Here is a 12,754-nt window from a genome sequence, read left to right on the forward strand (position 1 = left end):
AAAAAAAATTCATTATTATTCAGTAATAGTCATGGAATATTTTACAAAATTAACAAATTTATTCAAACATTCTATAAATAATGAAATCAAAGTAAAAAAAAAAATAGAACGTATGTTTGACTTGTCTTAATAAAAAATTGCTTTATTTTGTAAACTTATATTGAGCTCTAATGACAATTCATATTCATGGAGAGAAAAATTGTTAGGTAGTGAGAAAGATAGGAGGTTATAAAGATAATTTCAATAGATCTAGAAAGAGAATAATATTGTGTGTGACAGTTAACTCATTAGAATAATATTTACAGTCACAAATACATGACTTCTCATTAGTTTAACTCAATATCTAGACAAATGGAGTCTATAAGTTTTAATTATATGTGTTAACTGATTTATGGTTGTAATTATATCAAATGTGAAAAATAAAATGAATTTTTGGCATGATATTTTATCTATAGTTATTTTTCATCTAACTTACTATTATTTGTCTTATTGTTGTGTTTATTTTCTTCTAATTATCAATCTTACGGCGTGAACGAAAGAGAATGTAAATGTTAATACATGACAAAATGTTAAGGAATCTTTAATTTAATATTTACCGTAAGTTATTGACTATTATGTTAAGTTTTGTGAGAATTTATATAGTTAGAGATGTAACATGTGAGTATGGTATAATTCATTTTTTTAATAAGTATATTAAGATATTATGAATTTAATATTTTTTACTATGAAATGGATGTTACATAAACCCTTTAAATTGTGATTTAATACTATTTTAGAGAAAAATAATTCAATAAATTTTCGTAAAATATTTATAATTCCTTATCTTATTATTTTTATTTATGCATTTGCTAAAATGAATTTATATGAAAAAGAGACACCAATCGTGACTCTAATCAGGAAAACTAAGAAATTTTTATAATTCAATGTTTTTTCTTTCTTTCTTTTGTCTGTGCGAAGCCCGAGAACACGCTCTTTCATCCTGTCTCAAATCATGAAAAGATAAGAATGTGTAAGAACTCTTATTGTATAGTTTTATAATAAGAAAGGAAAGGAAGATAATATTTTTAATAATTTGTATGTAAAAAGGTTGGTTTTGCTAACAATTAAAGCTGAATATGATTGATAACTTTAAAGAATTAAATAGACAAAAAATGAGGTTAAAGTTGGATTGTGATGAAGCTATATATAGGTTAGGTTCATTCACTCGACAAGACTTGGGAGATGTAAACAAAGATTTTTTATGATCCAAATAATTGCCTTCATAAACTTTAGTCATAAGTAATGAATATTATCCACCAACAACACATCATATGTACGGACATGTGACCATTTTCATGTGGTAGACACAATCAGAATACTAAATATCAGGAAAATAAAAGAAGAGTGTATAAATCATAGTCAACGGTCAAACTTTGCAGACTTTAACTGTTTCGTATAATTTATTAATTATATATTATTTGTCACCTTCAATATATTTGATAATATATATATATATATATATATAACACAAAATCTTGCAATATAATTTCGTTTCACTTGCATTTCTTCATAATTATCGAGTTATATTATATCCTTAAATGCATAAGTCATACACTATATGACACGTGCTTATAAATTCACGACACGTACGATATATTATATTTGCTGGATATAAATCATACAAATACACTACCTAAAATATAAACATATAGAATAGTAATCATAAAAGAGTGATTTAAATAAAAGTTATAAAAAATTGATTTAAATATTAATTATTTTGTTGTGTTTAATTTAGATTTATGTCAGTGGAGGGTTGACATTGTGAAACATTTGTGATAAAAAAGATTAAAGTATTCTTAGAGTAAAAGTAGTAGAGGTAAGTCACTGGTTAAATATCGATATGAAATATACATTAATATACAAACATATACTATATAATACATTAAATAGAAACATAAAATTTCTGAAATATATATATATATATATATATATATATATATATATATATATATATATATATATATATATATTTAAGGAAAAAACTATTTTCACAACTTCCATTTTTTATTACGCTCATTTAACAATTATGAATAGTAATAAAATATTGAACTAAGATATTTAGTTAAAATATAAGTTAAACATATTAATAAAAGTAGTTGCAGAATGAGGTATTAAACAATTATATTTAATAAGTTGAATTTTTAAGCACATTTAATATGTCATTGAAATCTTCTATAAAACTCGTGTGTATTAAATATATCTTATAAAGATTAACACCTGACCCTCAATAACACCAAAACTAAAATAATTTATATCAATTTCTCGTGTCAGGTATTCATATATCTATTACCAAATCAAATATATAAACCTCGTTGGATTGTTTGTGGTTAGATCATTACTTAAACATATATGATTTTTGTTATTGAGTTTCATGTTTAATACTTTAACCCTTGATGATTAATAAAACATTTGTGTAATGTTATTGAAATTATTTTTTTAAATTATTATTAAAATTTAAATATAAGTTTATTACAATTTTAAATGGAGTATTATGTCTAATATTGTATTATTTAGTTTGTTAATTAAGTTATTTTTCAATTTTTTTATACTTTTTTAAAAAAATTAGAAATATTAAGTCATTATATTATTATTTATTATAATATCATTATATCGTTAAGAAAGTTTAATTTCTTTTGATTTATTCATTTTTGAAATTTGTTACCATCTTAAATGCAAACTCTTGTCGAGAGTTGGGAAGACGTAAAAGTTGTTGCGAGACATTAAAAAGTACCATTAAAAACTTTATATTGTTTTCATATCTTTTGAATTTCATTTTTTTTATTGTTGACAATAATATCAATATTAATTTTAGAAAAATATTAAAATTAAAATTATTAGTTATTATTATAACTTTAAAAGTCTAAAGAATTTATGTATCTATGATATTAAAATTACTTTTTAAATTATCATTTAAATTTGACATAATAGTATTGTAATTTGAATTTAATTATTGATTTTAACATTTTATTATTTAAATCAAGTATTAATTATAATATTTTGTTATTAAGTTTATTAATTATACTATTTATTTATTTTTTATATTATATTTTAATTTTTTATTATATTACTATTATTACGTTATTACATCATTAAATATTATTACGTATTATAATATATCATGTATGTTGTTAAAAATCATAAAATCTTTTCATTGAGGTATTATTTATATTTTAAGGGTCTTGTTAACCGGTGCCGGGTACTGGTTAAGGTAGTTAATATGCATTTAATCCTATAAAAAATGTATAGGTAAGTATAATATCAAATTAAATATGACATAATCACTGTTAATACAATTGTATTTTATTTAAAAAACAGAAATGTTCATAATTGTTATACATGTGTGTTTCATATTTTATTTAATGTTCATCAATAAAAATTAAAAAATAATAAAATAACTATATTTTAATGTTAAAAATTAAATATAATTAAATGTAAAAAAGTTTAAATTAACAGTACAACCATGGAAAAACAGTGTTAAATATTTACAAAATTTATAAAAAAAACAATAAAATATTTTAGTAGAAACCTTAAAAATTCTGAAGTCATTTTTTTTTATCAGATTGTCTAAAATTTGAAAAGGGTATTTTTTTATCTTTATAAATTTTGTTATATGCATTTATACTATTTTAATTAATGTATTTAATTATTTCAACTTTCAATGTAAAAATGAAGGAACCAATGCAAATTAATTATCCTTAATCAATATCCTTAGTGCATCGTTAGCGTTCTCCATATTTTAAATACATGTGTAGTACATCATGCTTCCAAGAAAATACTAAATTAAATTATATTGCAAACTTTTAATAAAACATTAATTATTCTATCTTGATATTAATTAATATGCATGTTTAAATAAAATTGTACATTTATTGAGAAAATAAATATATCTTTTATTGATTTATATACAAGTAATATTAGCTAATTTACTGTCGTCATAATTCTCTTAACGTTATACGACATTTATAAGCAATTGTATTAAAGATGAAATTAGGATAAGCAATTGTATTATTGAAATAGTTGCTTAATAATTAATAAAAAATTATGAAATTAGGTAGCAGTAAACAAATATAACAAATTATTAGGCACCCAACAATAATAATGTAAGCGACTTTCACACATATCTAAATCTTAGTTAGTTTACTTTACCGTGATTTGGATGTTTAAGAAGAACAAATTCAACTTTGTTTTTGAGAGTTGCTTTGGTACGATGTTGCCTATTTTGTTTGTATTTCATTATATTTTATGAATGCTTAAAATTTATTAGAAAATGCATACTTGGATAGGTTTTTCTTTATTTAATGCGTTTCATTCATATTTTATTATAACTTTAACGAAAAAAAATGTAAAAAATAATATTTAAAAGTGTATCGATGCAAATAGAAAAGTATAGAATGGAGAAAATGACACACCGGATTAGGAACGCAGGCTTGACCTTTTTTTTTCTTAAAAAAAATATTTTTACTTTTTTCTCTTTATTGCAATAGCATAAAAGTGATTTTCTAGAATCTAACATGTAAGAAATGAAAATCGTAAATATTTTAAATTTTGTTTGATGAGAGAGAAAATGAAGCCACCAAATCCAAGTTCAATGGAACAAAAAACACGTTTCAGGTTCAAACCTTTGACTTTAGCGGCATGCTTTTAGAGTATTCATAATGTTTTTTGTTCAGATTTGCTACATTCCCGTTTTGTCAATTTTCTATGACACCTTTAACATAATTCAATTTACTACCCTTGTATTCTTATGTTTTAATTTAATTTAAATTATCTGTATATGTTTTTAAGAGCTTCTTTGAATTACAATATTTTTTAATTAGTGACACTTGTTTTCTTTTTTTGTTGACTTTTATACTTTTGTTTTCGCCGAAGTTCGCTACAGAAAAACACCAAAGGATCATTCTCACTGTCGTATTAATTTTGGTATTATAAATTATAAATAAATACTTATTTTATTCTATTATTACATCTTTAAAAACCAGAATACTATAGTGTAATATCATATTTCATTTTACAAGAGTACAACCAGAATACCTATGTATTTAATTGTTTATACATATTTTTATTTAATATAAGGTATTACTCTCTAAATACCCTATCTTAAGATGACATATAATGAAGTTAAAGTTGTAAAGTTGTGTTTAAATTAGTCAAAATGTGTAATAATGGATTAGGAGATGTTTAAATCAAGAAGGGACATTAATTAATTGATGTAGCCTTGTTGCTGATAAGGTAAGTAAAGTCACGATGATGAAAAGTCCAATAAATGTGGACGGTTGATCTAACATCCATCACGGTCAAATGCTATACGTGTAAGTTTCAACATTTCTGATGCTGGTCAACGGTCATCTCAGATTTTCTTTCTCTCTTTTACTTTTATTTTTCAACATATGTTTTGAAACAAAAACGTTAGAAATACTCCTAAAAAATGTTTATTTTTAACATAGTAATAACTCTTTGGGTTTGAATTTTATTTCCCTAATTTTTTCAATATAGTAAGTAACCATTGTATATTTTAAAATAATATTATATACCCAAATATAGTTTACCTTTTATAATATTGCTGTATTTATATTTTTCTTTATTCTCATTTCTTTTCCACACTATATTCTACAGTTACTATTTTTTATTAGACATTCCAATTAATATGTATATATATTATTTATAATTTGAAGGGTTAGTAATTAAATTGGAAGCACTTGAAACACTAATTGATTCAACATTTGATAGTGAAGATAGTTTTTGAGGGGACAAGATTGTTGAGGTTGTAATTGTGTGTACTTTCACTACCGTTCTCGGTAAGGCCTTGTTTTCTTTCGCGCAATCTATCAAACATATTGAAGACTGCTTTTGAATAGTTAGGGTACATATTTATCTTCTTCTTCATCTTCATATTTTTGGATGTTTCAAACTGGGTAGTGGATTCAGATGATTTGATGTATGCCTATAAATGGAGAAAAAGGAGACAAACACTGCAATTATGTATATTGCAAGATACTGGTGTCTCTTCCTTATTTTTCACATCTCAAATCTTATATCTAAGATTGCATGATTTTTATTTGTCACGGAAAATGTCAAAGAATCACACCTCTATCCGCATCATACACTCATGTATAATGCTTTTAAATATATTTAAAATGTTATAAAATAAAATATTTGTATCAGAAACATTAAAGAAAAAAAAAAAGTCTGTTTTTTACAGTTTAGGTTGTCTTTAAATAATGTCATGGTTCAGTTAAATTCGTAATATAGCTTATGAAATGAGGAGACTTTTAAAATGGAGAAAGAACTTAAAGATGGCCCAACTTTAGAAACCACTTACCAGAAATGAGTTTCTGTGTTATTTTTTTCTAACAAAAATGTTTCGGGCAGGGCAGCTTCTTCTTGCACCTCCATTATGAGAATGGAAGAAGCAAAAGCCAACATAATGACACATTTTCCTTCATTCCAAAATAAACATTCCATTTATGACAATGGCCTCAGTATACTGCAAGAAGTTCCACACCAGTGAAGATGAAAAACAGATTTAGATGTTACTTTCCATCTCATCACCATGTACACACTGCGTTGAAAACCATTCCAACGAGTCATTTATTCAGTCATTTAACACACTGCATTGCTCACAGTTTTCAACTCCATCATGAGTGGGATTGAAAGTAATGGCATCATAAATGCTTGTACATGAGAGTACACTTGCTTTCATCTAAACGATTGATTTGGTTCATTCTTTTTCTACGCAACTGCTCTTTAATATGAGCAAACGTTGCATGGTGAAGCCATGTGATAAGAAAATAAATGTGACGGATGAGAAAAAGGGGGGGATAGAGGAAAAATGAGTGCTTTTAGGTGTTTGTTTGCACCGTTGAGGAAAATCTAAAAAGAATTACCCACACTCAAGCATTAATATGAGCAACTTTAGAGATGCATCCTTTTCTAAATTTAATTTTCATTGATGTCTGTCGCATAATATTAATAGCATAACCAGATTTTTGAAGCTACATTCAGTTCAACTACCAAATCTACCACTTCTACAACCACCGGCCTAAAACCTCCTCCTACTAGTACTAACCCACCCAACCATACAAATAACTTACAAGAACAGCCACACCAACGAAAAAATTAAAAAATTGACAACTAAAATTGTAAACGAAAATAAAAAGGAATGCGGCTTATTTTCTTGCTCTATCTCTTCATGACTTCACCGGTAGGTTCTGTAGGATGGGGTGTACATACAACTCTCCGCAAACTTCACCAAATCTTTTGGTTGAGGAAGCCGAGTTGCCAAACCTGACAAAACAAAACAAACTCAATTTTACAACACTCCTACTTACATTTTTCAGAAGCTTTAAAAAGTGCAACAACCGTGAAAGAAAAGCTTACCAAGCTCATAAGCCTTAGCAGCAACCTTGGCAGCTATGTGTGCTGAAATCTTTCTGATGTTGGTGAATGGTGGGTATATGAGTCCCTTGTCAAAGTTCTCTTGGCTCACTTGTGAAGCCAAAGCCTCAGCTGTTGCATTATTTATAATTATATCAGTATTAATCTCAAATGACATCATAGGATTACAAAATTGAAATTTATGTTCAAGTGATTTGTGTTGTGTACTTACAGGCAGCCAGAAGCAGGTCATCATGCACTCGAATGGTCCCAGACATTATCAAACCGAGACCGAAACCAGGAAATATGTATGCATTGTTGGCCTGATGAACAAAAAACAAAAATGTCCGAGTTAGACCTTATTTCAGATGTGACATTTTTTTAATGTAAGTAAAAATCTCAAGGACTTAGACCTGGCCAGGCACAAACACTTTCCCCTCATATTCAACCGGGGGAAATGGACTCCCACTTGCAAAAATGGCACGTCCCTGTTGGAGATGCACAAGAAATAAAGCAACGAATAAAATATTCAGTACTGGTCAATCACAAATACCTATACGAATAAATAAAATATTGAGTCTTTTGCTGTACAATATTGAAATATTAAATTCTAATGCAAAAAAATAAAGTTCCGTGTATTAATAACCTGGCTCCATTTGTAAGCTTCTTCAGCAGTACATTCTGACTGTGACGTAGGGTTGGAAAGAGAAAGAATAATAGGTTTCTACAAGCATTATCATATATTAAATTGATTAGCTTATTTGAACATGAAATTCATGGAAGGTACTAGGTAATAAAATAGGTTGAAATTGTACCTCGTTGATAGAAGACATAGCCTCAATCACCTCTTTAGTAAAAGTTCTTCCTTGTCCTGATGTTCCAATCAGCACTGTTGGCTTAATTTGCTGATTAAATAACATTTGAAAATGTCAGAATTCAAACTTCTGCCGTGTATATGTCGTGTAATGAATAGAAAGATAAACAATCATACATTAACAGCATCTAAGAGATTTTTAACAGGTTCATGCTCATGAGCCCAGGGCTTCTTGAAATGTTGGAGTGAGTCTTTGCGGGAGCTAACAATTAATCCCTGTAAAGGTAGAAACAAAAGATTAATCAAATGGAACATGAGAATCTACTTCAAACAGGTGGGGCTAAATTGGGTTTTAGACAACCTTTGAGTCCACCAACCAAATATTCTTGCGCACTTCCTCCAGTGGAGCATTTGTCTGCATAAAAAAATGTAGTTTCTCAATAACTAATTTTCATGCATTGTTCACATCTAAACATTCTCACCACCGGTAACAGGAAAAAAAAACACACAGTAACATTAAAAGCAGCTAACAAACCTGTTTTGATGTTTCAAGTGCTATGAGTTCTGCTATTCCAGTGCCAGCCTGCAACCGCAAGAAATGCAATTAAGCCAGAAGGATAAAAACAGCCCCTTCTATATCTAAAGACCAATAAGGAACATGAGTCCAGAATTGTACACACTCACCTCTCCAGCACCAAGGAACAAGAATCTGTGATCAGCTAAATTACCACCGACCAACTTCAGAGCTGCAACTAATCCAGCAAGGACAACCGAAGCTGTTCCCTGGAACATGGTAGATACAATATTAGGGCTGGTTATAAGTATAGGTAAAGTACCTGAATTCATTAGTGAGCAGAAATTTCTTACCTGAATATCATCATTGAAGACCAGATGTGTTGACCTATATTTCTCAAGCAGATCAAAAGCATTGTGGTTTGCAAAGTCTTCAAACTAAAAAATACATGACAAAACAGGTATAAAAATCAGAAAAATGAAATTAGCAAAGACCACAGTATAATATGACATGAAATATTGTCTCTTGAAACACTTGTTTGTTAATACCTGAATTAGGACCTTTTCTCCATAAGTTTGCTTCAGTGCTGTCATGAATTCGTTCATGAGCTCAGCGTACTCCTGCAACCAGAGAAGTTGAAACAGAGTAGGTACTTAGCATATTAGGAAATTAAGATGCCTGAAATTAAAAATTACTAATTCCACAAGATTGAGCAAGGAAAATAAATCATGAACCTGCCCAGTTGCACGCCTTTGCTTTAGCCCAATGTATAATTCATCATTCAGCAACTTCTCATTGTTTGTACCCACATCAATGGTAATAGGCAAACACTGAAAAACATAACATCACAGGATTTCTAAGAAACGGAAGTTACAATATGCACACAACAACTTTAATGTCCGAAAAAAAAAGTAACATCTTCGGACAAAGAAACAGATCATTACATGTTTATAACATGCATAACTTATGGGTTAACAGTGTGATCAAATATACTTACAGCTGATGGGCGAACTCCTCCAAGTGCAGTATATAAAGAAAGTTTCCCCACAGGTATTCCCATTCCCTAAGAATACAGAAAATCAGAGATTACAACATCAGATTTTGTGATTCAATATAACTCACAAATAATAAATGTGAACAGGTATAATAGAATTTACCTGACAACCAAGATCACCAAGACCCAGGATCCGTTCTCCATCAGTAACAACTATGACTTGAATGTTCTTCTCAGGCCAATTCCTTAGTACTTCACGGATCTTCCCCCTTTAAGTTCAAGTCCCACCAAAGAGACAAAGGAACAATAAAATCAATACAACCAGTGACCACTTACAAAGCATTCCAGGGGAAAAAACAGAAATCAAAAACCAAACTCACTTCTCTTTCAAACTTATATAAAGACCCTGAGGCCGCATAAAGATGCTTCCATATTTCTGACAGGCTTCACCAACAGTTGGAGTGTAAACAACAGGGAGTAACTCTTCAACGTGATCAATAAGAAGTTTGTAAAATAGACGTTCGTTTCTCTCCTGCAACGCATGACATATTAAAGTGAAAGCGTTAATAACTTAACAATCAAACCAGGTGAAGAAACAACAAACATGAATATTAAATGAAGTTCAAAAGACATCTCATGAAAAACTGTATCATAGAAATAATTGTACACTAGGCCACACCTGAAGATCCATCATTGCCATGTACTTCTGCAATGGAACTTGATACTGGCGTATGTGCTGGATCATTTTCTTTACCTGACCAATAAAGTGGAAATAACTTTGAATCGATGTGCACACACACAATTTATTGTGTTGGAAAACAAAATAAAAAAATAAACTTTCAGATAGTTTGTGATAAGCTATTACCTGAGTTTCTTGGGGAATAACTGATGGGGGAAGAAGACCACGCAAGTAGTGAGCATCCCTCTCTTTTTCATTGAAGGCGAGCCCTTTGTTGAAGTGAGGATCTCGTAACAATGTATAACCACTACAAAACAAGAAAGCGGCAAAGAATCACGAACATGCATGATGGCTAAATAGTCTCAGGTTTCAGTAAGAAAGTATCACATAAACATTAAAAAAGTATTGTTTTCTCCATTTTACAAATAGAATTGAACTAAGCCATCAGGGACATCACATTCAGCCTACACGAAAACAAGAGAAGGAACATATTCCATGCAACCCCAAAGTAAAAAAAAAATAAAAAAACAAATCTGGACTTTGAAAGTCTAGTTGGAGTAAAAATTACAAAGATTGATATATTTAGGACCCGTGATATTTATAATAATTAGTCATATCATAAATGAAATTCTTTTATTTATAATCCAAAGACAATAGTAGAAAAAATATCTTCCAAGATACACAAAGATGCACAAATTATCCAGATTAACTGGCATTTCAAGGATATATAAAGCTGAAATGAAAAAGAAGAAATGACCGTATAAATTAACCACACCGCAGTCATTTAAGATCTCTCTGTGAATATAAAACCTTTGGTGATTCACCCATAAAACACCAAAACCGTGTTCAGTCCATTCTCAAGAACTCCCAATTCTGGCAGTGAAACACAAAGATCCAAACATGTAGTTTGAATCTAAAATCAAAGAACGTGGAGGCTAAACAAAACACGAAAATAATGAATAAAATCAAGAGTGGTACCTAGCAACGGAGACACTCCAAGGGGTAACAAACTGGTCCTCCGTCGCCCTATCCTCGCCGTACACATCTTGAGGACCACCGGCGGAGGAGTTACCGTCAACATCAGCCACCGGAGAATCCTTTTTCAATTCTTTCAAAGGCGTCTCCATCACAACACTGTTGTTTCTATCACCCGTCCGGCTGCTGCTTGGGGTCATGCACACCACCTTCATCATCGGACTTGAACGCTTCCTCGGCGCATCACCCTTGCTTCCACACCCACCTAACCCGAGTTGCTCTGAGAGAAAAATATTCACAAGAGGGGAAAATTAGACAAATCATCAGCACCCAGATCAAGAAATCAGCCATTCTCTTGAAATTCAAAAGAAAAATCCATTTTTTTAGCTAAATCATAAACCATGAAAACCCAGAAATTTTGGAGAATTTTGACCGAAACTGATTCATATCACAGAAGAAGACAAAGCAAGGTGAAATCAAAAGATTAACAGAAAATGGTGCAAATCTGGATATGTTCGAAGTGGGGAAAGTGAAATCAAAAGATCAGTGTGAGGGAAAATTACCAGGAGAGCGCATCTGGTTGCGGAGAACATGATGCCGAAAGAGAGAGATGAAAGAGAGTGGTGTGGTTGTTGTTCTTGCTGGGTGTATCACAGGGAGAGAGAAAGAAATGAGACAACTTGTGGTAACACAAATTCTCTTCTGTTCTCTTTCCCTCTGTCTCTCTGTTCCTCCTCCCTCTCCCTTTTATCTGACAAGCTTTGTTGCACGCAACACACCAACAAAAAAACACAACACAGCACAGATCACAACAGAAGCAAGCAACTTGCAAGAAACTCTTCTCTGCAACCAACCTTATAAAGGGTGGGTGAGTGCAAGTGCATGAACAAAACACAACACAACACTATTTTTCGTGATATTACCAAACTACCCTGGACTTGTTCAAAAACTATTTTCCATGTTTTTTTTTTCTTCTTCAAAAGAATATTCAAACAAAAAGACACAGAATCAGTGGGGGCAATACCTGTATGGACGCCCCTCTTTACACAGCTCCAGTATTTTTAAGACTGTTTCCATGAATCAATTCACTAAACATTTATATTATTTATTTTATTCATTAATCCAAAATTTATAAATCTTGTCCCAAACATGTTTAACATTAAAAGTTGTAATTGTTTCTTCTACCAATCAGTGTGATTAAGGATAATTAATAAATATTAATTTTTATAAATATTGATAGTTAATGATGGTATGAAATGAATTTCAATAATTAGTAATTTAATTTTTTTAATTTATTATTTTGGTTCATTTTAATTTTTTGGTTTAATTAAGGTTTTTTTTATTTAAATGTTTAATTAACGAAAA

At 29.7% G+C, this 12,754-nt stretch overlaps 1 protein-coding gene across 1 annotated transcript; it reads right to left on the reverse strand.

The window, feature by feature from the left end:
• Positions 1 to 6,962: 6,962 nt before the first annotated feature.
• On the reverse strand, positions 6,963 to 12,237 carry LOC114185352 (NADP-dependent malic enzyme-like). Its single transcript, XM_028073020.1, has 20 exons — positions 11,953 to 12,237; positions 11,393 to 11,669; positions 10,601 to 10,721; positions 10,415 to 10,489; positions 10,116 to 10,267; positions 9,899 to 10,004; positions 9,739 to 9,804; positions 9,476 to 9,571; positions 9,290 to 9,361; positions 9,095 to 9,178; positions 8,912 to 9,010; positions 8,763 to 8,810; positions 8,589 to 8,642; positions 8,405 to 8,503; positions 8,229 to 8,318; positions 8,060 to 8,137; positions 7,827 to 7,901; positions 7,646 to 7,736; positions 7,417 to 7,545; positions 6,963 to 7,323 (listed from the first exon to the last, which is right to left on the reverse strand). The coding sequence occupies exons 1-20, from the start codon at positions 11,963 to 11,965 to the stop codon at positions 7,235 to 7,237; spliced, it is 1,914 nt and encodes a 637-aa protein (XP_027928821.1). The 5' UTR covers positions 11,966 to 12,237; the 3' UTR covers positions 6,963 to 7,234.
• Positions 12,238 to 12,754: the final 517 nt, after the last annotated feature.

This window comes from Vigna unguiculata, chromosome 5, assembly GCF_004118075.2.
Source record: "Vigna unguiculata cultivar IT97K-499-35 chromosome 5, ASM411807v1, whole genome shotgun sequence".
NCBI lineage: Eukaryota > Viridiplantae > Streptophyta > Magnoliopsida > Fabales > Fabaceae > Vigna > Vigna unguiculata.